A 26,946-nucleotide genomic window follows, 5' to 3' on the forward strand; every position below is an offset into this window, starting at 1 on the left:
TTTCTGGTAAGGTGAATCAGATTAAGGAAAGAAACATAAAATTTATAATCAAAGTTTATTTGATTTTGGCGTTATGGTCAAAAGAAGAACAAAAAAATTAAAGAAATACACAGCGGCTGTTTAGTCCATCCACACAGTTGTTTTCTCTTTTTTTTTTTTAAGCTTAATCTGTAACATCTCTTTCCATTTTCACCCAGCATCTCTGCTTACTCAACACACACACACACATTATTCAGCCATCTGTTTATCTCATTAAGCATACTCTTAATAATACAATAACCTGTAAAACACACACTCTTACAAAACGTCACACATTCGAACAGGCAGACGCACACAGTGGGCTTCTGTCTATCTGAGGCTGTTGCTGCTGGGCTGCGATCCAGCGAGGCCGGGGTGGTCTGGGCTGTGGCGGTTCTGGATCAGGGCAGAGACAAACACCGGTTTCATTTTATACAGTTCCGACATTGTTCACACACAGATAAAAGTGTCAAACTGGTTTAATAATTCTAATGCAAATTAAGAAATAACCACAACATTAAAATTTCAAAAACCTTTTTGGATTTGTCGTCTTCATTCACAGTTAATCTCGAAGAAAGTCCAAAAATGCCTTAATTCTATAAATAAATAATTTCTTATAAACAAGTCCTAATTAAAATGACAAACGCTCAAGTGCTTTATTAAATATCTTGATTTGTTTTGTTTTGTTTTTTTGTTGTTTTTTTTACAAAAAATCAAGAGCAATTATTTCAGAATGTTTAAGTTTCATGGTCTTGGAAACAATTAACTCACTTTAAAGAAAAAAACAAGTTTATTATGCTAATTTTACTGTACCAAACAACTTAGTCATCAACAAAAATTAATTATTTATTTGTTACATTAAATAATGTACATTTTGCTCTCCATACATCTCATATGCACATGGCTTTAATACCTAAAAAATTTACAACTAAAGAAAATTGTAGTAATCAGAAAACATTAAATACCAAGCCAGCGTTGCACAGCAACAGACAGGATGTTGACCAAATATGGTGATATAATTTTAGTTTGTCACACTAACAAAAAAAAGGAGCTAGAAGCAAATCAAGAGCTGGAAAATTGACAGCAACCTTTAAAGTCAACAATGATAAAAAGTAACACCTGTTGCCCACAATGTAATTATAAATCCATTTTTTTCTCCAGTTTGATTATTTTTAATAACTATTAACAGCTTACATGAGCCTACACCAAAATCTATTTTAAAATATACTTAAATAATGTATTTATATTTATCAGATTCATTACAGAGATGTTTGATTTCTTTCTGTGGATAGTGTCTGGAAAAAACATCATCCTCTTGTCTTACACCATTAGACAGGACAGTCAGATCCAACTCATTTTTGATCCGAGTTATAAAGAAAAGAAATGATTACTTTGGCGTTAAACAGTTATTCTCACCTTCTTCTTTTTCTTGTCTTTCTTCTTTTTCTTTCGATCCGGGTCATCGTCCCTCTTCTTCTTCTTTTTCTTAGGATCAGAGTCTGAGGGAGTTTCTGAAATAGTAAAGAAGCAGGTAAGTAAGTGGCTTGCAGACATGATGGACTCATTTGCATTCAGAGGTAATAATTTGTCCTACCTTGTGGTAATGGGTCCTGTGGTCGATGGTGCTTGTGTTTATGCTTGCTCTTCTTCTTTGGAGGCTGTATGTGCATCAGTCTGTACTGTTCTGGGAGCTGGAAATATGTGCGTGTATTAGAGTTTAATATCTAATCATGATGTGCTTAAGACGTTAGCAGCAGACCAGAATATGAAATAAAGTACCGGTCCTGTGTGTAGTCTGAATCCTGTGAGCGAAGCACCAGTCAGCGGGCTGAAGGAGTTCCCACATACTGGAGGCTTATCGATGAGAGAGCGTAACGAGCTGCCGTCCTGAGTGCCCGGACAGTCGATCATACCTGCCACACAAATATGTGCAAGGGACATAAATGACATATGAGTATTTCGATAAGACCTTACAGCATCAGATTCCCACTTGAATTAGGTAATCCTGGCTGAAATGCTAAAAATCACTGAAAGTAATGGGAACACTGGTAGCAGAATTGAAATTAAGCAGTAGGGAGAATGTGCCTTTTTTGCAACTGTTACCCTCAACAATAATGTCACCATGATGTTTCTTAATACTATGCAGTCCTTGCTCAAACTGTGCTTCTATGCAATACGTATTAACATTATGACACTGCTCTACTCCTCTTCATCTTTATCCTATACTGTTGCGTACTTGTACTTTTTGAGGTAAAAAGATTTCTATTTCTATTTAAATGATCAAACAAAAGACCGAGATTTAAATTTAAAAGATTCCTAGCATCTATAGAAGAGACTGCAATTAAGTCTTCCTGATTTGAAAAAAAAAAGATAACTTCCCATGACAAGGACAGTACATAGTAAATGACAGACAAAAGCTTTAATTTTTTATAAATTAGCAGGTTGTTTACCTGGTAACTCTGGCAGAAAGTTGCTCAGCTTCTCCTTCACCTTCTTCCCACAGAACTTGTTGTAGGCATGTTCCAGGTTGTAGTGTGTGATAAGGTTGGTGTTGCCCGTCAATTCGTTTCCAACTAAAAACACAAAATTATATTGAAAAAGTTTTGCTAACAATAGAACAAAATGTATAATAAAGTTGTAATAAACATCCAGTAACGTTTAGGTGAACGGTGTGTTGATGCTACAACACGGATGCTCCCTCTGGTTATATAACATTTGGTTTTAAAATGAAATATAAACGAATATACGGTCTTTAAGAACAAAAGTAAACAAACGTAAGCTTAAGGTATGTTTGTCGAGATGTAAATAACACAACTATTCTGATAAAAAAAATAAACAGAGAGGCTAATAACGACAATTAGCTTTCACTTGTGACGTTAGCAACTGTTAGCAACACTGTTTAGGAACTGTTGTCAGTGTGTAATATCTCAACCAAACCCGTTGAAAATACAAATATCACACATTGTATCCAGCAGGCGTAGTAATGCGAACGTACCAGGAAGCTCTCGCAGTAAATAGAAAGGTTCGTTCATGGCTCCGGACTTTCGCAGGGCAGGCCCTTCATCCACGAGCTGTGGTGGCATCTGCGCCGCCATGGAGACTTGGTTCTGCGGGATGGGTGGCGGCGGCTTCCCTGGTCCAAAACCTAAAGACGAAGACCCGGGAGGTCCCTGAGCTTCATTTTGCCCGAACAGAGTGGAAAACATTTCAGTCATATTTATCAAGATTAATACATTTAAAGTGTTTTTTGGGGAAAAAGCCGGTCTTTTCTAGCTTAAAGCTTGTCCATGTAGCGTTGTCTCAACGAGTATCCATGCGAGCGTCAACTGCTTTGCTTCTCTTCTTTGTGGCTTTATTTTCATGTCCCAATTTACCGTAATACCGGAAACAAACACGCACACTACCGTAGTACCACCATTTATATATGAATGTCAAGAACAAACAAAAACCACATAAATACTGACTTGTATAATTTCATTTATTTTCAAACTGGTTGGTAGAGTAAATAACATATGTGCATTTAAATAGTTCACCATGTTAAAAAAGAATAACAATAGTCATTCATCAAATACATGAGCAGGGCAAAGGGATGAAGCCAATCTTTCAAATTCACTCACTGTGGCCTGCAAATGACAAAGATAAAGAAAAAATTAACAATCATGGTTTAACTTAAGAGGGAAAACACTCCATGTACATTTGAGTGCTTTTTATTACTTTTCAAAATTTACAAACAAAAAAATATCATAAAACAGAATTTAACTCAAACATCAATGCTGAGCTTTGATAAAGCTTCAAACTTCCCCTTTTGAACAAATTTCAGCTATCTTGTAAGAAATGTAACAGAAAAGAAATAAACTAAAACTTTAATCTAAAGAAACTGTGATATACAACTTTAATGACTTCTGAAAGATAAAAATTGATAAAAAAAAAAAAAAACTAAACAATTGTGGTTATGCCCTCATGGACAGAAAACTTAAAGTAACAATGAACTCTCATCTCTATATCCTGTTAACATTTGAGGTCTCCTGCAGATTGCCTCTTATTTCTTACCTTCCACTCATCTACACTTGTAGAAATCCGATGCTCGGTTTGAGCAATGCTTTCTCTCCCCGCCTGAACCCTCTCTGCCAGCGCAGCATTCTCTGCTTGAATCCGTTTCAGCTCCAGCTTCATGTAGGCCTCTTGCTTCTGATAGTATGGCATCAAAAAGCTGCAGATGTCCTGCTCAGGAACTCCACTGGGCCGCCTTAGAGGAGTTGAAATAAATAGAGACCAAAAAGCTTTAAACTGAAATACTAATAGTATTTATTAGTATATGAACTTTTTTTTTTTGTCTGAGCTTGTATTATAACAAAGCTAACAATAACCATGAGTTAAAATAAATAGGTTTAGGAAATGGGGCTGCACAGTGGCCCAGGTTCTCCGGCTTTCTCCCACAGCCCAAAAATATGACTGTCAGGTTGATTGGTCTCTCTAAATTCTCTGTAGGTGTTTGTGCATGGTTGTTTGTCCGCCTGTCTGTCTTTGTGTTGCCTGGACTGGTGGCCTGTCCATCGTGTACTCCGCCCCTCGCCTGTTGACTTCTGGAGATGTGCTCTCCTCGCGACCTCACTGGGGATAATGGATGGTTGGATGGGTTTAAGAAATAAATTACCTGTATTTTTAAAGTTTTTTTTTTTTTTTTTTTTACTTTTTGAAGGGTTAAAATGAAAACCCAATTGCAAAGTGAACAGAAAAGAACAGAAAAATCTTATACTTTAATGTTGAAGTTGGATTTAATTTAATTCTAAACATTAGCACCCTTACAAATGAGTTTTTTATTAGTGTATTTTTCTGTACTTCTACAATTTATTTGGATTGATGCACTTTTAATCCTTCTTTTACTAGTTTATGGTATTTATTTTTTTTAAAAAGCTTTTAAAGTATTTTAGTATTTCATTAAATGTAGTCATTTAGTCATTTTGAAGTTGGTTGTATGTATACAATATAAATAAAACAATTATTATTTATAATAATAATGTGCCCACAAAGAAAGTTCAGAAAGAAGAAATGTGTCCCGTTTGACGCGCAGGCGCAGTGTGTAACCCAGACCATTCAGGAAAAAAATGCTCAAGGTATTTATTTTACCTCAAAGCATTTTACTTCACTTGATATTTAAAATTAATTGAGTTTATTAGCGTTTTAAAATTCTCTTTCTGTGTTTTTTTAAATGTACTATTCGACTTCTATGAATTAATTTACTTATATACATGTATATATTTTTGTCAATGTGCACTTTTCATTGACTATTTATTTGGTTTTCAGAGGAAAATAAATAGTTGTCGGATAGCTGTCGGACACAGGTATTAGTTTACTAAGTTGTTTGTGAGGCAAAGATTCTGCAAACTCACTTTTTACTCTTTATTTGATAAGTTATGATAACTAAGCATAAAATTTCAGGTAATGAGTTTGTAGTGAGGATCTCAGCATGTTTAGATGGATACACGACCATCTCTTGTAACTTCCACACAAGTGTAATAAAAATAGTACATATAGTACATATTAATATTACTTATTAATATGTACTCACCATGCAGGGTCTGGATTGTCCTTGGCTTTGTTTTCCAGCTTGTCCAGTTCATTAAATTTGGACTCAAACTTGCCTTCCTCCATTAGTTTCATGATGTCCTCCTTAAATTGAAGGGAGACATAACAAATACAATCAGTCCTGAATCAAAGCCACTAAAATTCAACTTGAGAATTACTACATTAATAGTAGTTGAATAATTCTGTTTCAAATTAAATATACTGAAACTTGAAAACTCTAAAAACGTGCAACTGAACAATGTCACGTGTGTATGAAATAATCAAAACGGTGCTTCTCACCTGTATGGATTTCTGCAGCATTTCTGTAAAATGCTTATGAATTTCCTCCATCCTCTTAACGTTCTTCTTGTACAGTGGGCGAAAAGTGCTGGCAAAAACCTTAAAACTGAAAAAGAGACATGTCCGACTCTTTATGTTGTTTTGTTTACATCTGATTTGTAATTCTTTTTTAGCTGTATCTAAAGTATTATGTAAAAATACATGTTTGAATAGTTCACTTTGGACTAAAAATGACCACAACAAAATAGTATGACGGAAGAAGAAAACACGGGATGACGAAAGGAAGGAAAGAACATAAGGAGAAAGGACACGAGACAAAGTTTTCCAAGAGAAGGATGGGAAGAAAGGGGCAAGTAACAGAAGGAGGGAAATATGTCAAAGCACAGTGGAAAAAAGGAATAACACATAAGGAGGACAACAGGGTAGTGAATGAGGATGTATTAATTTTTCTAACTACAATCAAAAGCTTGAAAACACTCGAGCTAAATTTTATATTCTTTTTACTCTTTTCGAGACTGCATTTATCACAATTTAGGAAACATTTCGCTTCAAGTAAAATGAAAATAAACATGTTTTTGTAACATGACAAAATGTAAAAAAAAAAAGTTCAGAAAACCTTCTAAAGCCTAGAGTAGTTGAGTGAAAGCACGGTCGTACAACTCGGCTGTTATTTTCTTCGACATGTTTACGGACGTGTTACCTGGCATGCTCTATGAACTTGTTCAGGCTCTTCTGAATCACTTTATCGAACAGCTTCAGCCGGTTGTACCGAGCAGCCGTCTCCTCCGCCGCTTTCCTGCCAGGCTCGTCTTCTGTGGCCGCCGCATCAGTCCGCTTTTCGGTGGAGTCGCTTTCTTTTTGCTTTTCATCTTCATTTTGTCCAGAACCGCCCTGGTCCTCCATCTTCAACTGGCTTTGTTTACGTTTTTGGAAGTACCCGCCAATTCTACGGCAAGCCGCTGTGCCCACAAAGAAAGTTCAGAAAGAAGAAATGTGTCCCGTTTGACGCGCAGGCGCAGTGTGTAGCCCAGACCGTTCAGCTGTCGTTTCATTTCACCCCTGCGGTCTGTCCTGGTGGGCTGTCTCCTCTGACACTATGGGGTTAATCACAGGAGTGCTTGCCTTCTTGTATCATCTACCGCAGATCTACAAATGGCTGCTGAAACCTTACTACATCGTGTCGTTCCTTTTGACCGTCGCCTTCTTGGTGGTCAGGAAGGCTCCAGGACTGTGTGAACACCTGGCGACCGACCGAGAGGACGGCAACTCCTGCGACTTCGACTGGGTGAGCATGCTGGGAGAGGGGGGTTGGTGCTGCTGTTAAATATGGTGGAGATAACCTAGCAGGTATCGGACAATAGAATAAGATTGTTTGTCATTGATTTTTAATCATTTTACCAGAGAGAAGTGGAGATACTCATGTTTCTGAGTGCGATTGTGATGATGAAGAATAGAAGAGCCAGTAAGTACAAATCTTTTCATTTCCCCCCCACCTCAACTTAAATGTTGTGTCATTTTTATGCTATTGTAACATAAATTGATTTATGCTGAGTGGCTCTTTGGGAATCTCTGACCCGAGACCAGGCCACATACAGGAAGTAATTCCCTGAATCCTGCCTTTATTGTGTAAACATTACAGGTGCAGAGTAGTCCCACCCTCATATGACCTTGCTCAGGAGTCTGAAGGCTTTTCCTGCATGCTTTAGTCAATGATTCTTCTCTTTTGCAGTAACACTGGAGCAGCACATAGGCAACTTGTTCATGTTCAGCAAAGTGGCCAATGTGATCCTCTTCTTCAGGCTGGATGTACGGCTTGGCATTCTCTACCTCGCACTGTGTGTAGGTCAGTCACGTTTTTAGAGTTCAGTAATTTATCACCTTCTCTCCTAAGAGATCTGCATCATAATTAATAATCATGGAAAATTATGCCTGTATTACTCATTCAGCAGATTTATCAAAGCACATTTCTTCTGTATCAAAATATGCAAATTCCAATGCATCATCTTTCCCCCCCAAACATGGTGAACCCATTTAAAGCAGCATACAAATATGCCACTGTGTGTGTTAAAGCGTTTCATGACCACTTCTGAGTGCAGTAGAGGATCTATGATGCCGTATTTCAGGACTTTTTACACGTTTAACAGGGGTGGCACTAGTTGTATTAATATATTTAATTTTACCAATCTGCTTTTAAACATATATATTTTAAATATGACCAATTCCAGGTTTCTGGCATTTTTCTTCCCCAACAGCTAATCCCAAAATGTCCCGTCCTTCCACTCCTGTCACTTTAATTATTTCACCTGAATTTTATTAAAAACATCTGATTTACTCAAACACTTCCCTTTATTTGGCAAAAATAAAGCTGAATCACACACCCAGACAAGCAACAAAATACACATGTAGTGGAAGTTACATGTTACTTTACTTTTGAATGAATTATTACTTATTTAGTATAAGTGTTCACATAAAAATGTTTTCATGTTTCATTCTTCGTCTCCAGCATTTGTCATGACGTGCAAGCCTCCTCTCTACATGGGCCCAGAGTACATAAAGTACTTCAGTGACAAAACCATAGATGTGAGTTTTAGCATTTTTATTTTTTATCCAATAAGTCTTATTTCATGTACTCTAGCACCTCCTTGCTGTTATAATTAAAATTAAAAACTTAAACCGTGAAAAATATCGAGTTCTGCAATTTCACACCCATCTTCATGATGTGATAAAGTATTTATATGCAATGTAGTAAGAACACAACATTGTTAAACTATGTAGAACTCCATAATAGTAATATTGGTGGTTTGTTTGTTTAACATATTTCTGTGCCGGCAGGAGGAGCTGCAGAAGGACGGTCGCGTCACCTGGATTGTGGAGTTTTATGCCAACTGGTCGTCTGACTGCCAGTCCTTCGCTCCCGTCTTTGCCAACCTTTCTCTTAAGTGAGGATTTAATTTTCTCTCCCTAGGAGTTTGTGACCTGAGCTGTAATTTTACAATGGAGGCATTTTCACTCACATAAATGCTTCATTTTATGCAAACCAAATACATGGGTACTCAAAACTCTATATTTTTACTGTAATGGCTGCTTTCATAGAAAATTTGCATTTTGTCCTTATCTATAAAATCAGTCCTGTTTATGTAGGCATGCACAAGCATTTTTCATCCCTAGTATCTGTTGACCATTTTTTAACATATAAAATGATCGAATGTCATACTTTAGTCTTATTTTCAATCTTTTTGTTTGTTTTTGTACAGATACAACTGCGCTGGACTGAGGTTTGGAAAGGTGGACATTGGTCGCTATGGAGAGGTTTCACAAAGGTGATTTTTTGACTTTTATCTTTTAATTGGCACCTTGATGCTACAATATTATTTCTTCAGATATTTGTTCCTCTTTATTCTTTTTAAAAATAGGTACAAGGTGAGCACATCTCCTCTGGCTAAGCAGCTGCCATCACTGCTGCTTTTTCAAGGAGGACGGGAAGTTATGAGACGTCCAATGGTGGACACCAAAGGGAGAGCTGTGTCTTGGACCTTTAATGAGGTTAGTCTATATTTTTATTTTGTCGTTTTTAAAAGACAGTAAATGCACACTGCCTTTTCCCGACTGGCTAATACTAAACAAAGTTAACGAGAATACCTCTTTTCTTTCACCAGGAGAATATTATTCGAGAGTTCAACCTGAATGAGCTTTTCCAAAAGTCCAAGAAGCTGAACAAGAAGCAGAACGGTTTTCGGACAGAAGATGGCAGCGAAGAGCTTCAGCAGGAAACCAGCGAAGTGCAACAGTCAACAGAGAGCAAGAAAGACCAATGAAGAAATCCAGCAAGAAACAGGATCGGTTCGGTTGTTTCTCTGGTGTTGCATTTTGGTTAAACTTTTTACAAAAAAATTGAATGCGGTACTGAAAGCTGCTCCATCTATCAGACTCAAACTCCGGCGAGAATCAAAGCCCAAAAAAAGCTGAAACATGAACAACGTCTTACCGCTACATGTTTGTTATACTGAACCAAAACCAAGCATTAGTTTAAGTTATTTAAGTAGACATTTTTAGGAATTTTTTTCTTAATTTTTAAATGACTCAGTTTAACTTCACAGCTGCATGTGAATGTCTGCTGCCTGTATTTGTTAACCTGTCCGTTTACTTTCGCGTTATATTACAAAACCAAAGTAAAAACATGTTCAAAAAACAAGACTCGTCACATTTTTTATTTAAACAGTTTGACCTTTTATTCTGAGAAGACATCTTCTTAAAAATTCTTTATAAGGCCATTTTGGAAATGTATCTCATATACTCACTACAGATATTTATGAAACTCATTTCATCCGTCACAACCCACAATATCAATATTTAATCTCACGAAGAAGTATACTTGCTACTCGCGCATATCATCCAGATTGTGAACCTTGGCCGATGCGGTGAGAAGTAACGCAGGTTTGTGCCATTAACGATGTTGGTTTCTGTCACCCGCATGTGAGCATGGTGGGAACCGACAATCACACAAGAATGCACGCAAGTGAAGCAGTCAGCATGGCCAAGAACAGGAGAAAATAAAAAGAAATTAAAAAAATCACATGCACACTAAAGATGTAGCCTGGTTGGGTTGGAAACTCACAACACAGTTGTTTGGGTCAGTTCATACTCATGTGCTTAAAGCGTTCATTTCCCTCCTAAAGATGTGCCACATTCAGACCGCTTCGACATTCTACTCCAAACACTGCTATGAGTCTGGAACAGAAAACAGTTTAATAAATTAAAAACTCTGTGATGCCCAAACCAGAACGACAAACACATCTCCCTTCATCTAATTTTTTCTTTTTTTAAGAGTAAAAATAAATGAGCCAATCAATGAGATCAAAGTCACTTTTCAAGCTGGAGTCACCATTAGGCATGGGCTGGTCGACTATGAGGGTAAACCAACGTTTTAAACAGCAACCTCCTTAAAACTGGTAAAATTATTTCATGTTTATCAAGTCATTCATCTGTTGCTGTGCATTAGATGGATGGTCAGCTGGCTGAAAGACAGCTATGCAATATTTCCCAACTTCTAGGAAAAATGCATGTCGCTGTTTGGAGACATTTGCATTCTTAAACGTGAAGTGTTGCGTGATTTTAAGGAAACCAAAAACTACAGAGCTCAGAGCAGAGCGTCTTTAAAGCAGGAGGCTAGCTACCTGAGCAGACAGCCTGAATAATTTATATTAAGCTTGTTAGACTGAGTGTTACTCTATGAAGGGAAGAAAGGTTAAAAACTTATTATATTCTGCACAAAATGCTCATTTACTAGAGAACAAATACTTAATTGAGAGGCAGTTTAATCAAACCTTTAAACCTTAAAATGTATTCATTTTTAGCAGCATGTTTCTTTTGAATGTAAATATTTTTTTTGGAAAATTCCAACGTCAATGACTTAGGCACATTACTGAAGATCAATCACCAAAATACTACTGAAAACATACAAAAAGCTGAATAAAAATTGTATGGTTTAAGAAATACTTTTGTAATTTTTGACATTTTTATGATGTGAATAAATACTGCTTATTTTCCATTATTTTTTATTTTACTTTATGAAATTAGCCAGTCTCATTTCATACCAGAAACAAACGTCTAAAGTCAAATAAAAATAATTTTCAATTTTAAATCTGCCAGGGGTATGAATGATTTGCAGGTTAGGTGTGTATCAAGATCAAAGCAACTAAAATCATTGCTTTTCAGTTTAAAATAAAGTAAATAATATCAAATTGTATACATCTGTTTGAAGTGGTAATACTGTGAAACCTGTAGCTTGTGCTATAACGTTAGAACCTCATACCAGCCCATGCCCAATCACTACGAATGGTCAATCGAATCAAGAACAAAAAAAGCAAGTCAGTCTCTCTTTGCTCCATTTAGTGGCATCTTGCATAAACATTTTAATATAAAGATGTTCAGACTATTCTGCTGAAACTGATTTAATTAGTGCAGATTATTCTGTCTGGTGAAATAAATAAGCCCTTCCCTTTCTGCCCACTATTTGGCTAAACATCTGTTAAAAAGTATATGGTCGCTAGCATTCAAAACTAATTGACAGTCTACAGAAAAGCGAAAATGAAATAAAACAAAACACACTAAAAAGACATACGACGATCTTAAAGCTACAGACAGAGTTTGCATAATGCTTCTAGCATAAACATTACAAGCGTACATTCCACAACGATGCTTGTGCTGCGACTGTGGGGATATTAAAATTTCTCTGTGGCTTTCTTAAAAAATAATTTTGATTATTTGCCACGCCTGGTGTCCAGCAAGGATCATCTCCATCTTTGGATGTCAAAAAAAAAAAAAAAAAAAAAGAAAAACTCCATCAAGAGTTTGCAGGTGGCTGATGCAGCCATCAAATACAAAGAAGTCACAAAAAAGAAAACAGGCAACTGATCTGAAATAGCTTTCATGATTAATTACATACAGTACATCTGCCACCATTATCTTCAATATCTGACATTTTCTCTCTATAATAATCTGATTTTTTTTTTACATTTATATAAAATATTTTAAAAAAAATACAAAACTTAACTGATACTGTTTATAGCTTGGACTCATCCATCTATGTGTGGTCCGTTCAAGATGTTTCTTTTGGTCAATTCCTTTTAAAATTTAACATCAGCTTTCCTTAAAATGTGTTGGACACTTTTGTCAATACTTTGTCTTAACGTAGCAAAGCAACATAAACAGATCATGGAATAGGTATGCGTGTTTGATAGACATATCTGTACCCAGCCGTAATGACACAAGTCACATCAGTCTATGGCTCACAAAGTGGCAAAAATGGAGAGAGCTGATCCAGAGAGAGATGAATCAGCTTCCCCGGTTTCTCTTTGTTCAAACCTGAAAGGCTGGCGGAGAAGATTGGCCCGTGCCATTACAAAGATAAAACAAGTACCAGACAAGCCATTTCCTGGAGTCCACAGCAGAAGAACAGTTCCTCAGAGGCGTTCAGTCATGAATAATATCCAGCTACGGTTAAGAGGCAAGTGCAAGATGTGACTTTTTTTTTTTTTTTTTTTATCCCCCATCCTCGTCACAGATCACTCGGGACTGTCGTCACTCAAACCGATATCTCGTACGTGGTCCCTCCAACGCCGGTTACCTTCTTCACCCCACCCACCGGTTTGGATGTGGTGTGATTGGCCAAGGCTGGGCGAGAGGTGGATCTGATTGGACGTTCATTCAGAGGCGAAGGTTGAAGAGAGAAAACAGAAAGAAAGAGGTGAGAAGCTTGGCTTATGAATTCACAAAACATTCAAACAGCAAATGTTGCTCCACCAAACCACTTATAATGCACGTGATGATCAAAAATGCCTTGCAAAAGTATTTAAACCCCTTGAAAACCACAAACTTTAATGTATTTTAGTGAGATTTTAAGTAACAGACCAACATGTATTCATGTACTTTCAGTCTGTTTCCTGTAAATAAAAATAAAAAGGTCGAACCCTATAATCTAATTCGTAAATACAGCCCACCTGTGTGTAATTTAAACTCATAAAATCAGCTCTTCAGTTTGTTAGAGAACTTTAAATAGCAAACAGCAGTCAAGTCAGGGAGACATTTAAAGTCAGGTTATGTTACTAAATGATATTCCTACTGGGGCTGGGAGAAACGACTTAAAAATAAAATCTGATTTGATAATCAGAGATGCAGCCAAGATGGCTCACAGTAACTCTGGGACTCATGCAGCAGTAAAGCTTTTCTCAGGCTTGGAGAGAGAAGATGATTAGAGGTGATGGGAAGTCTGATGGAGATAAATGAGACGGGCCGACATTCACTTTCCAGTAGGACAACCACCGTAAACATAGCCAGAGCTACAATGTTTGGATTGAAATATATTTGTGTGTTAGAATGGCCCAGTCAAAACCCAAAAATAGAGTAAAACGACGATTTGTTGCAAGGCTTAAAAATGAATGCTTAGAGAAACTCAAATTTGAGATGTTTTTATCAGGCGGAAAGGACAGAAATAATCCAACGTATCTGCAGCAAAAGGTGGTTCTCCAAAATATTAACTCAAAGTTGGTAAAAACAGATGCATGCCACACTTTTCAGATTTTTATTTGTAAAAAAAAAAAAAAAAATGTTGAAAACCATGCGTCGATTTTCTAACACCTCACAGTTGTACTCGGCTTTGTGATGGTCTATCAGTTAGAATCCTGATAAAATACACTGAAGTTGTAACATGATCAAGTGTGAGAACGTTCAAGGCATGTGACGTCTTTTGCAAGGCACGGCGTACTTTGTGAGTAAAGACAACAGAATGTCCCAATGGACCACAGGACAGGAAAAGAAACCAGTAGAACAACATGCTGTGAGATCAACAAAATATACTGGCATGCTTCAAATATCAAACTGCAGATTCCAACTACTGAAAGAAAATCACGTTTCCGAAAACACACCCAATCAGCTACAGCAATTACGCACTGAATGTAAACTATGTAGGAGGAGAAGGAAGACTCACACAGATCAGGAAGGAAGAGACAGGCTGACACAAACCGGGAAAGAAAAACAGTAGAGAAAGGAGAAGAGTGGCAGGCTGACGACTCTGATGACGGATCACTACTCACTGTGGAGCCTGTTGCCCTCCTCCAACTCCTCCCCCCCCCAGCACAGCGCCCGCCCCCACAGGCCGGGGCTTGTGCTGAGACCCCGTCTCCCCTATGTGAACCGGGGACTTGGTGAGGGAGAGGCCGCGAGGCGGTGGAGATACAGGGGGGTCTAGTGAGCGAGCCCCGGGGGAAGAGGACGAGGAGGAAGGGTTGCGGGGGATTCGGGAAGTCAGGTCCTGGTTGTGATGGAGCAGGTGGCGGGCTTCAGGAGCCCCGGGGGAGGAGGACGGGGGTGGGCTGACAGCACGCAGGTAGGCCCTATGGGGGGAGGAGAAAGTGGTAGAGCCCTGGAGCAGCTGCCCCTCCCTCTGCTGAGCGATCTGAGCTGAGAGGAAGGGCGACGTGTAGCCCTGCAGCGGGCCGCCGGGCGGCGCCACCCCGGGCCGCCCGCCTCCCGCCGTCGACAGGAAGGGAACGTGAGGCTTCTGTGGCGACAGCTCATGGGCGGCGGACTCAAACTCCGGGCTCTCGGATGGCGTCAGGAGGCTGTCGTAGGACAGGCTGCCATTCCGAGGCGTCTGATTGGCTAGGCTTTTGTAGCTGGTGTCTGTGGTGCCCTCCGATTGGAGCGTGGCCAGCGGGTTATGAACAGTCTGAGCCGAGCGCAGGCTGGACGAGCGCGAGCCGCCCGTGGACAGAACCAGCGAAGATGGGTAGGAGGTGTAGGAGCGCCCAGCCAGGGAGTAACCCGACACGCCCCCTGACACCACACCAGCCATCCCTCCGGGGCCCCCAGGGCCCTCACCCCTGTCCCCTCCCCCTCTGCGCACCCCTACACCTCTTCCCACCACTGTGGCCCCGTCCAGGCTGCTGGGCTCCGAGCGGTAGCTAGGCTGGCGACTGGACTGAAGGATGGAGGGCGACGGGGAGTCAAGACTCTCCCCGCGGGTCATCTGAGGAGAGGAGAGAGAGGAGAGGAGGAGAAAAAGACCACAGGCAGAGAGGGAGAGAGGCGAGGAAGAGATGACAGGGGGCAGAATGATGAAAATTTCCATCTAAGCTCAGAAAGAATAAAGAAAGTACAGGTGCATCTCAATAAATTCAAAGATCAGGTAATTTCAGTAATTTGACCAAAACATGCATTTCAGGGTAATTATGTGCATGATTTCTGATCATTTTGATTTTGGTGGCTCACAGCTAGCCTGGTCATTGCCTTCCTACAAAATTCAAATCTCACTTCACTGCTCCATCTGGATTTCTCCCATTAAAGGAGATTCCCTCCAGTAGAATTTTTGACCGGACCAATCAGCGAAGGAGATTTGTGAATGATTTTATGCGCTGCTATAGAACTGAAGTTTATCTGTAGTTTTAGCGATGGCAGCGGAGGAAGTGAAAGACGCCGTTCCGTCCATGTTGGCCACGCTTCCAAATATTGAATTAACATCGACAGCCGCCTGGTTCGGATCAGCACTTCTCTCTCCGCAGTGGAGGACGGTTGCTTACTGTGCTGGCAATTTCTGCAAGCATCAAACTGCAACATTAAATGCGTCTTGGACAAGCGTTTGCCATTGGATGAGCTTCAGAGTCCCCGCCTCCAGGAATCAATCGTTTCTCTATAGAAATGTTAGATTATGGTTCATACAGTCATAAGGAAGACTGGTGACTTGACAGCTGTCCAACAGACTCTGCACAGTAGGTGTAAACCACAAAACAGTGTGGCTGAAAAAATTGAGTTGAGTGGAAGAACCAAGTGTGGTTTAAAAATTGTGATAACAGCAGCGTGGGGAAGATTGTAAATCAAAGGTAAGTAAAGAATTTAAGGTGTAGACGGTAACTGGAGTCGCTTCTTAAGAAGCCACACCCACAGCCGCCGTTTTCAGGAATAGAAATACAACTGTTGCAATTCGTGGACTAAGACATGCGTGGGCCTGTCGCACAACAACAAATTTTGCAACAACAAATAAATCGTCCCAGAAATTATTGCGATAAAATCGTGTTGAGACCATTTTCAAGTCAGGGTAATTTGTTCAAAACGAGCTCTGACAAAGCGTAATTACATATGATAAACTGAACTTTAAGGAGTTAATTAGCTGAAAGCCATAATCATCAAAATGAACAAAAATGATCACTGTGTGTAACAAAAATATGAGCGGCACTTTAAAAAAAAAAATTTAATTACAATAGGAGTTAAACTTTTAATAATATCATAACTTATTGAGATGTACCTGCAAAGAGGCTTTGCTCAGGTTGTAAAAAGACAAAAGAGTGGTGGGGAGCATTGGATGCTTAACTGGTGCTCTACTCCATCATCACACTACTGAAGTAGAAACATTGACTGGTTTGAGACTCCGTGTGCAAACACATAAATGGAAATGCAAATACATATGAAAGACGAACTGCACATTCCAGTCAATGCAGTCTGAAGGGAGAGGGTAGATCCAGTCAAACACACACAGACAGCCAGGGGGATACACACACACACACACACACACGCACGCACACACACCGAGACTTACTGCTCAACCGATGGCCACTGATCAATTTCAAGTAAAAACAAAAAGAAGGGCATTTATTTTACAAATGAAAGCAGAAGGCGGACACAACTGCCTCCACACCACTTGACACTTAAACAGGACGACGCGTTTTCTGCTCTACTGGTTTCCTTCTCATGCAACCAGCTGAAAACTGGAAAATTAGCTTTCTGTCAAATTTTAATACGTTTGTTTCTATTTAAAAGACCGTATCAAGAACTTCCCCCCCTTAGTTTCCTTCCCAGCATAAAGTTGCAGTACTTACATGGCATGCTGTGAATAACCTACGTCACGGCTTTGAGTTTTTAAATGTACCTTGTTTGGATGTGTGACACCAGTGTGATTCCTCCCTGGACTGCTGTAGGCTGGTCGGTACTTGTACATCGACGGCGTAGGTGGAGCCTCTGACAACAAGCTGCTCGCTGCAACACAAGGAAGCAAAAGTGACACTTAAAGGCGCTGCAGGAAAGATCAGAAAACACCTAAAGAATCTTTGTTAACTCTTCCTTTTACACACATCAGGTGATTTATATCTCTGTACTTATTCTCTCTTATGTACTTTCAGGGCCAGAGTCACGGCAAACAATTTCAGTGCACTTAACATTAGCTGTGCAGGTGAGGTTTCAGGTGGTATTCCTCTACATTCCTCCATGCTAAGCAGGAAAAAAAAAAGAAAAGAAATTCCCCCAAATGTCTGAAGGGAATTTGCCTCCAACCTTCTGTGTCGGCACGGGGCAGACCAGGGTAACGAAAATCCGGCTTCGGAGGAGGTGGAGGCTCTATGTCAGCTGACTGGCTCTCCATCTGATCCAGACTGCTCTTAGACTGGAGGAAACACAGTTAGTTGTTAGAGGCACATAAACTGATAAGAGAAGTGGGTAAAAAACACAGTGATGAGGCTTCTGAACATATAAACTCCTGGTCTAGAAGATTTTAAGATTTCTGGTTAGACATTTTAAGATTTCTCTTTAAAATGTCTGTCAAGTCAGGTCTGACTGATATTTGCTTTCATTAAAATGGGAAGGGAAAAAAAAAACATCAAGTGTTTTTCAAACACAAAATGTAAGAGCAGCAGGCCTGCCTGCTTACAGAGTGATTTTTATGTGTCTCATAAAAACACATCTTAATAAATATTAGCTGTGCGTTTAGGAAAGCCAACGCGAGCATGACTCACCCTGCTGCTGTGTCGGTCATTCTGGATCCCGTTGTCCAGAACCTTAGCTTCTAACTGAGCCTCAGTAAGAGACGGTCTAAGAAACGGTGGTTGTACTTCCACTGTCTGACGGTTCCACCACCGGCCCATGTACCTATAACACACACACAGATATTTAAGCATCATTTATTAGAAATTATGCAGCAAAAAGTGTTCACATGCAATTCCCACACTCATATTCCAGAAGCTAAACACAGTTGAAAACTAAAAGAAAACAGATGCAGAAAATGGAAGAGCAAATACGAGGAAGAGTGCTGACCTTGGCGCCAGCGGGCTGCAGAGGACATGTGAAATATTCCTCCAGCAACCCTTGGTGAAAGGGTTAACACCTCCTCTGAACTTCCCCGTCACCTGCAGCGGGAGAGAAACACATGTGCCTGCTCAAATGGGTTTCAAATGTTTGAAGGAAAAAAGTAGGCAGGGAGAGGAAAAGATGGACACTAAGCACTTCCTTGTACCTGTTCATTAGTGGTCCTACCGCGGGCCACCAACACTATGTGGAACCCAGTCAGGCCAGCAACTGGGACAAAAAACAGGCCAGCAACACACATCACAGCCATACTGGTAAAAAGGGTTAAGGAGATTTTTAGAAATGCAGAGAAATGAACCAAAAAGAAGAAGAAAGTACGTGAAAAGTAATTAAAGTAGTCTCATTCTGCACTTTTATGGCTTCAAAATCCCCACTTAAAGGATACGTAACAGCAGCGTGCGGCGTGTCGAGCTGCTGGCGGTGATGCAGGACGTAAACCAAGCCGAAGCCAAACACGTCCATGATGTGGGTGGTTAAAGACAGTAGAAACAAGAAGAAATAGCGATAATTCCTTCGGCCAATACAGTTGTTCACCCAGGGACAATGGTGGTCAAAATCCTGGGGGGGGGGATACAATTCAAAGTAAACATACAGCTTAGAAGGAAGGAGGACACAAAACAAGGGCAATTATGAAATTATAGACATGCTCAGCCTCCACTTCTCACATCGACTATCAAGAACATGACAGATACCTGGAGTTTCTAAAAACCAGCAGTGAAATGGGGATTTAATATCAAAATTAATACACAAATTACTTTGAAGGACATATATGCAACGCCTTGAGAAAGTACCTCCATCCTTTTATGTTTTGTGTTTTGTTGGGAGTGGTTTGTGAATGGTTGTTTTAACTGTGTCTCTGTATTGCTAGTGACCTGTCCAGGGTGAACCAACCTCACCTTTCACCCACTGACTGCTGGAGACAGGCAGCACTTCCACCAACCAGACAATAATAAGCGGTTGTAGACAATGGATGAATTTTATGTTGTTTTTTTAAACAACCACAAAAATCTAAAAAGTGTGGCATATTTTATAATAGGTCCCTCTGATTCTGATACACCTAAATAAAACCCACTTGCCTTCAAATGTCACCTAACGCAAAAATGCAGACAGGAGTGATCAGCTTTGATCACAGCAAATATCTACAAAGCATTCACTCAGAGGGATCGAATATTTATGCAGGCCCAAATTGTTTGCAGTTTTTTCTTCTTCCACAATAATGGACAACTTTGCATTCTGTACTTCTTTAAGGAATTAGTGTGTGAGGCAGCTTGACTAAAGAGAAAGAGATAAGCAACAAATGCCAAATTTAAAAGTGAAACCAAAAGTGCAATCTTATTTAAAGAGCCAAAAAAATTTCCATAAGTTGGGTGAATGTCTTTACGTGAACTTGCACGTGTTGGTGTGCGTGCGTACCTCCACACAGTTGTCACAGACAGAGCAGTGTGAGCAGCGGGGCGGGCGGTAGAAGCGGCAGGTCGAGCACCACTTCATTCGCACCTGGATGCTTCGGATCTCAACCGTCTTATAGAGAGGAGCACGGAAATCGTCCTCTTTGTCCTCGTCTTCCTCGGCTGCAAACGCGAAACATGCAAAACAAACTGTAAGCACAGCATTTGTTTAAATGAAGGCGTGCTGCTCAGCAGGACGACGTCTAAAACTGAAAGCACAGAGGCCGCTGAAGACCAGAACTCCGGCTCCACATCATGCTGCTCCAGTGAGTCACAGCAACATTTGCAATGACTTATGTTGTGCATCATGCTCTGAAAGCATTGCAGCATTTGCATGTGTGCACGCACTGACTGCCACATCCTTACCTCTGGGGAAGACTCCAGGATCCATGAATGTAGCCATGCAAAAGTTGGCAAGTGTGAAAAGGAAGATTACAGCGATGTAGATGGGTATTACACCGGAGATGTACTCCGATAACCATGGGCACCTGGAGAAGACATTCAGGAGAAAGAAAAAAAAAAGGAACGTTGCTCAGATATATTCAGATTTCTGGATTGTCATAATGACACAGAAAATGCTCTTTTCACAGCCCAACAGCACCTGATGAGGAGTCTTTGAGAAAGGCAATTAAACTCCCAAACACCTTCACTGAGACTGCAGAGGGACTAAATTTATACCGCATGAGGAGCTCAGAGGTGTGACGGTGTGAAACCGTGGGAGTGTCGATGAACAGATGGTTATAGTGGTCTGTCAATTCTCTCTCTGAATAAATGAAAGTTACAACCCACAAAAACAGCAACTTCTAATTCTACATGATGTGTTTCAGATACAGGGGCATCTTAACGAAGGAGTATCTTTGAAAATTTGAGTAATTCAATACAGAAACTAAAAGTCATACAGGGATTCATTAAACAGCGTTATATTTCAATCATGTATTTTAATTTAGCCCAGAAAACTAAATTAAAAACCAAAAATGATGATTTTTAATTCAGAATATTATGCTATGATCAATTATAGCTTACACAGTCACGGGGAAGACTTGACTAAACAGATGTTCTGCCACATAAAGTCATTGCTGCAGAGATAGAGCAGTAACCAATCATATAAAGGGAAAGTTGAGTGATGCGGTAGTGAAAACAGTAGGGATAAATGGAGTATTGCAAGGACTGTGAAGTAAGAGACTCAAGAGTTCAAGGGAGATTAAAAAGGTGTGGATTGTGGCTGCAGCGAGTGATTCAAGAGCCAAAACACAGTTAAATGCAGGACACAGCGTACAACTACTCTCTCCTTGTGTTTGAAACTCCTAAATGAGGAAAAACTGCCAGAAGACTTGTATGTGGGTTAAAGAAAAAAAAAAGCCTCAACTGCTATTCAGTGGTCCAAACTCCTCTTTACAGATCAAATTAAATTTTGCATTTCAACATCCCAGAGTTTGGAGGAAAAGTTGAGAGGCATGAATCCACAATGTTTGAGGTTCAGTGGGAAGTTTCCACAGTCAGAGATCATTTGTGGAGTCCCACAATGTGCTGGTGTCGGTCCACCGTGTTTTATTAAGTCAAAAACCAGCGCAGCATCTCACTGGATGTGTCAGAGCGCTTCATGCTTCCCTCAGCTGCAAAGCTTTATGAAGGACTTGACAATTACCAACCCCACTGACACTGACATGGCAAATGAGCTGAAAGTCGTCTTTAAATCAACACTTCAGCAGAGGAACCGGTCCATCCAAAGGGAGGCCTGACCAAGAATGGAGTGCAAATACCAGCACATATTGGTTTCCATAAACTTTTAGCCATATTCTTAGAAATCGAAAGAAATAAAAGCTTGAAAAATATCATCCTATGGTGTAATTAATCTGTACAGCAGGAGTATTATTTTGTGATTTGAATTACTGAATAAATTCACTTCAAAATGATACTTTCATATACTGAAAAGTTATCCACGTACTTGTACTTCGATATTTAATGCATTACTACCAGGCCTGTCACAATAATCGATAAATCAATTAATCACATGATAAATTAAAACAAACTCAATAATTTCCATTGGCATGATGTATCGTTTCTCTTTTTTTCTCTTTCTACCAAAAACTGGATGATAAAAGTCTTCAGTTTGGTGCTTTGGGCTCAACTAGACCATTTTTTGAAGGACGATTTACAAAGACTTCAAAATTCATTTTATTTTTTTGTTTTGTTAATTTATTTTGGATATTTAAAATGTCTTTCAGTTCCAGTGTTAAATGTTCATTAGAATTTAAAGTTTACTGATTTTTTTTAGAATGTGCTCTGGCATTATTATTTTTGCCATTACCATTATATTACTTAAAAATGGTCTCAAAACAACAATATTATTGTTTATCTCAATAACTTCTGGAGCAATTTATCGTCCAGCAAAATTTGTTATTGTGACAGGCCTAATTAACATAAACCTGTAAAGAGATTAATCTTTTTTTAAAATCACAACAGTTTTTATATGTAAAAATAAATAAATAAATACTCACGTGAAACAAAAGAAGAGGGTCGTGGACCCAACCAGGAAAGTTATGGCTGCAGACACCGGCACATATCGGCTGGGGCGAAACGGACGGGGAGGAGCAGAAGCTGGGCCCCCTACCCCTCCCCCAACCACCCCACCACTGAAACTGGGCATCAGCAACGGAGAGAGGGGAGGAAGAAGAGAGGGAGGTAGATATCGACTGTCTACCTACTGTAAAGGGGAGGTTACAGGTCAAAATGATGATGCAGGTGTTTAAGAGGCGGGGCCATGGCTACAACTCTATGCAAAGCAGAAATTGAGTGGAGACATGAGGGACTCTCCGTGTGCACACTTCCAATGTCTCCTGTCTGAGATATAAAACTCTTTTCAAAACAGCAACATGCACGACTTGGATGTGCACAGCTTCTTGTCGATAATTAATTTGAATGCATACATTTAATTTCTATACAAGAGCAAAATAATACAAAAATATATGTATGCAATTCATAAATATTACTGAGTATGGCTTTAATGTATCTGTATTTGGTGCAATAACGCAACAATATAAACACTGCTGTGCATATATGAAAATAGGGCAAGAACTCAAGCACAAAACCAAAACCGGTGCAGTGTTTTGTTAAAATTGTGGCGCTGTGCTTGAGTTTTGATTATCAGAGGATAACAGTATAAAAAGAAAACAAAATGAAAAGAGGTAGTCCATCAGACAGAGAGCAGAAGCACGTGGAGGAGAACAAGTAGAGAGGATTGAGCACAGCAGCTGCTGATGACTTCTTCCCAAGAGAGCTTATTTAGGCACTGGGTGGGTGGAAGAAACTGAGGATGGCGGCAGGAGGGACACTTCTGGCATTTCAAACTCAGTCAGGAGGAAGAACCAGCTGAAACAAATCCACTTTTAAGCCAGGTGTGGGAAGCTTAAAAAAAAAAAAGTCCAGGTGGGTTTTTTTTTTTTTAAGTTGTCAAAAAAATTGTTAACCAGTTAATGTCCTTGTGTTTAAAGGCTTTTAAAAAGGTAAAAAAAAAAAATAATCCAAGAGCCTGTTTCAGTTTTCACTTGGTCTGTTGATACAATGACGGAATCAATTCATTCCATAAAGAAGCCCAATGGAGCTCAGCAAGGTGCCACTGTGCTTGCTTTGGGATGGGTGTAGCAGGGACCTTTCCCACCTCCAGCTTCTCTGCAGAACGCTCTCCTCTCTCATTCTGCATCCCTTAAAGAAAGTCACACACAGCTTGGGCGTCATGTAGATGGACACATGCCAGCTCTCTTCTTTTCATTGGTTCCAGCTCCTTCTTCATGCCCTAGCGCTGTGGATTTACTGCTGGAGGTACCTGAAGCAACATGAATGCACAACATTAGAAAACTATCAACATGTAAGTACAAAAAGCAAAACACTAATTATCCAAATAATTACAGCTCTGGCAAATAGTAAATTAGCTGATGCTGTTTGCTGGCAGGATTGCACAAAAACTGCTTGACTTGCATTCCTGAATGTATGTTTTGGAGTCGTTTTACAGTTTGAAAAACAGCAGAAATATTTTTCTTTACCTTGTTTCATCACTGAGGACCTGTACCGTTAACTATTAGAGGGACTACTGAAACTATCCAATATGAGTATGAAATACAAATAACTGATGTATTAAACTCTATAGTATGCTAGGAATGGACAGTGGTTCGCAAAGTATTCAGATCCCTCAAACTTATCCACTTTTTGTCACATTACAGCCACAAACATTTATGAGTTCATGTGACAGAAAAACCCAAAGTAGTGCATATTTGTGTTGTGTAAACTGGATACATAGCTCCAATACTTTTACTCATAAAAATATGAAAAGGGTGTCGTGAATTCTTATTCATCCCCATTTACTCCTTATCCCTAATTAAAACACAACCAAATACATTTAGAAGTTATCTTGTCAGTACATCTAAGTCCACTTATGAGTTATTTAAAATCAGTAAAAATTGAGCTATTCTGTGAAGGAACACAGCAAGAAGGGAATCTTTAACAACGTTTAGTTGTCTCCACACAAAGTTGGCCTTTATGGACGAGTGATGAGATGAAAACACTTGCTGAAAAAAAAAATCCATAAAATGTCTACAAAACTCATCTCTGGTCAGGTGAGATCACAACTACAACTTTCTGGCAGGGATCCGACACAGTGCATGGAAAAGAAAAAATAATAACAGTTTCTGTCCAATTCATATTAATGGTAACTTTGTTTTGGTCCAGTCACAAAAAAGTACCTCAAAATAATAATAATTAAAAAAAAACATTATGTGAAAAAAATGTGCTTAAGTTAAAGGGGTATTAGCACTTTTACACAGTGCCTTGCAATCGAGCAAAGTTTATTTAGTTGTAGGGAAAGATTGGTTTCACTCTGATTTCACAATAGTCTGACAAATTACTACTCCAGTACTTTTCACCATTCCTCAGAAAGTTGTTAAACTGCCGGCTGTCCGCCAGCTGTTAACGTCAGTGCCCTCAGGCGGCAAAAGGAAAACACCTCCCGATACTGGAAATGCAAAACACCCCTATGACACACACACATATATCATGCTCATTTATTTCATATCCAGAAGAAAAACTTGTCCGTGTTGTGTGAGCCAACCGCAAACAGATCCGCTGCTAACGGTGTAATCTGATAGTCTGATAGACACACCCCTCTGTCCAACAATCATCTGTACTTGGTGGTAATAAGGAGCTGGAGCCGAGACACCGTCTCTTGTTGTTAATCATCTCATCTGACCCACAACAAATCCCCCCGACCCAGACTATAATGGATGTTAATCCTAAAATCTCCGTGTCGAGCTTTGTCGGTCATGTCACTACTACAGCCTGCTCCATTAAGTGGCCGATTGAGTCCAGTTTTTTTTTTGTTTTTTTTTCCCCCAAACCGAAACCAGTTTCTGGTGTTTTGTTTGAAACTGGACAGAAGATGTTTAAAACGTATGAAACAATGAGGCAGAACAAGACGTGAAAAGGAGGAAGGCCAGGCGAGCGTAAGGATTCAGTGAAGTCAACTAACGTTACCCATAATCTGCTCCCAGCGGAGATTCTCGTAAAAAAAAAAAAACACACAAATACTACTCCTTTGAACAATCCCTGTTTTGGGTTTCATTTCAACTGAGTAATAACAACAGTAATATAAACATCACAATTACTCACAGGCTCTTTTTACCCAACCTCGAAAGTTTTTTGCGACACTGCTCAGTCTTTTACCACAGCTACTGAAGTGAGCTAGCGTCAGTTCTCTGACTAGCTTCACGGCGAGAAGCTTTCATTGAAGATTCGAGGGGCAAATATAGAGACTTTTACCCGAACAGTCGCTAAAGACAACAGCTAAAGACGTACCCTAATGTCGACGTGTAGAGTTGTCTTCCCTGTGGTGTGTGTGGGTCGTTTTAGTCCTCCTTGAGTTAGCCACAAGCAAACTACTTAGCCGCTTTCTAGGCCGACATCGGAATCCAGGAACTGGCCTGTCGTTTCCCAGGTTGGACGAACAGCCAATCAGCAGCAGAGGGGGCGTGGCCTCCAGGAAAAGCGACAGCATACGTTTCTACTAGTAAAGAAATAACTATATGGAGAGCCATTTTTCATGTATCCCTTTATCCATTTTGGCTGAAATGGCTCTCCATAAAACACAGGGTAAAACTAAACCTGTAAAACCTGCCCAACTTCAAAGAAACAGTATGAATCTAAACATCTACTAAAACTCATGTTAATAGCATTATATGTTTTATTCATAATGTATTCCTAAGATATTTTTAGAATAATTTAGAGAAACAGCAAAATTTTACATTTATTTTTTTATAATGTAGTACTGAAGATTTGTTTTTTTAGTTTTCAAAATTTACATTTTTCTAAGAACAAACTAACACAGTTTTAGAACAATTTAGAGAAACAGTAAAAAAAAATGTAACCCTAAAACTATGAGGATAAACTTGCTTTTCATATTTTCAAAGCTTAATACCAAACTGCTCCTCCAGTATGTCATGACTTTTATGGAGAGTGAAAAGTGTCAAATGATAATACAAAATAAACAAATTTGGTGCCTAGGTTAGAAAACGTATGCACCAAACAGTTTCTCTCTTTTTCCACATGTAGTATTGTTTAATGTGCTGTCCTTGATTAAATACATTTGAATTGAACTGAACCCCATTCTGTGTCCACATAGGAAATGAATCACACATGCAAAAAGCTGCTTCTTGTCAGATTTTTCTACCGTAGCACGGATAGATATTTATGTACTATGGAGAGAATTAGGGCCACTGAAAAAAAAAAAATTCTCTTCTCACTTTAATCTCAGATTTCTGAGAAAAAAGTCATACATATGACTTTAATCTAGGCTTGAATATTGCCTGAGTTGGTACATGTTTACACACCAAATATGAAATGAGCTCTTTATGTCATGCTCCAAAACATTTACTGCCATACTGGTAGCGTTGCTACTGGTAACCACCAAGCAGGTTGGTGTCCTTTGCAGCACTAAAGACAT

The 26,946-nt window shown here is 39.5% G+C and overlaps 4 protein-coding genes across 4 annotated transcripts; 1 reads left to right on the forward strand and 3 right to left on the reverse strand.

Annotated features, from left to right (window-relative positions):
• Nucleotides 1-36: 36 nt before the first annotated feature.
• Nucleotides 37-3,361, reverse strand: med19a (mediator complex subunit 19a). The gene is made up of 6 exons (XM_014970418.2): nt 3,014-3,361; nt 2,469-2,591; nt 1,798-1,931; nt 1,613-1,709; nt 1,435-1,529; nt 37-414 (listed from the first exon to the last, which is right to left on the reverse strand). The coding sequence occupies exons 1-6, from the start codon at nt 3,231-3,233 to the stop codon at nt 349-351; spliced, it is 735 nt and encodes a 244-aa protein (XP_014825904.1). The 5' UTR covers nt 3,234-3,361; the 3' UTR covers nt 37-348.
• A 114-nt stretch (nt 3,362-3,475) lies between these two features.
• On the reverse strand, nt 3,476-6,922 carry pmf1 (polyamine modulated factor 1). The gene is made up of 5 exons (XM_014970419.2): nt 6,584-6,922; nt 5,884-5,989; nt 5,588-5,688; nt 4,069-4,264; nt 3,476-3,641 (listed from the first exon to the last, which is right to left on the reverse strand). Exons 1-5 carry the CDS (start codon nt 6,784-6,786, stop codon nt 3,576-3,578), a joined length of 672 nt encoding a protein of 223 aa, XP_014825905.2. The 5' UTR covers nt 6,787-6,922; the 3' UTR covers nt 3,476-3,575.
• Nucleotides 6,902-10,075, forward strand: tmx2a (thioredoxin-related transmembrane protein 2a). The gene is made up of 8 exons (XM_014970417.2): nt 6,902-7,168; nt 7,285-7,345; nt 7,613-7,726; nt 8,387-8,463; nt 8,716-8,822; nt 9,138-9,203; nt 9,297-9,426; nt 9,540-10,075. The coding sequence occupies exons 1-8, from the start codon at nt 6,980-6,982 to the stop codon at nt 9,696-9,698; spliced, it is 903 nt and encodes a 300-aa protein (XP_014825903.1). The 5' UTR covers nt 6,902-6,979; the 3' UTR covers nt 9,699-10,075.
• An 11-nt stretch (nt 10,076-10,086) lies between these two features.
• Nucleotides 10,087-25,956, reverse strand: zdhhc5b (zDHHC palmitoyltransferase 5b). The gene is made up of 12 exons (XM_014970415.2): nt 25,803-25,956; nt 22,457-23,781; nt 20,325-20,446; nt 19,924-20,081; nt 18,896-19,068; nt 18,659-18,761; nt 18,460-18,551; nt 18,162-18,294; nt 17,704-17,812; nt 17,303-17,409; nt 14,475-15,409; nt 10,087-13,073 (listed from the first exon to the last, which is right to left on the reverse strand). Exons 2-12 carry the CDS (start codon nt 22,603-22,605, stop codon nt 12,968-12,970), a joined length of 2,187 nt encoding a protein of 728 aa, XP_014825901.1. The 5' UTR covers nt 22,606-23,781; nt 25,803-25,956; the 3' UTR covers nt 10,087-12,967.
• Nucleotides 25,957-26,946: the final 990 nt, after the last annotated feature.

Source organism: Poecilia mexicana, unplaced genomic scaffold (assembly GCF_051168715.1).
Source record: "Poecilia mexicana isolate PSO_F unplaced genomic scaffold, ASM5116871v1 scaffold_10, whole genome shotgun sequence".
NCBI lineage: Eukaryota > Metazoa > Chordata > Actinopteri > Cyprinodontiformes > Poeciliidae > Poecilia > Poecilia mexicana.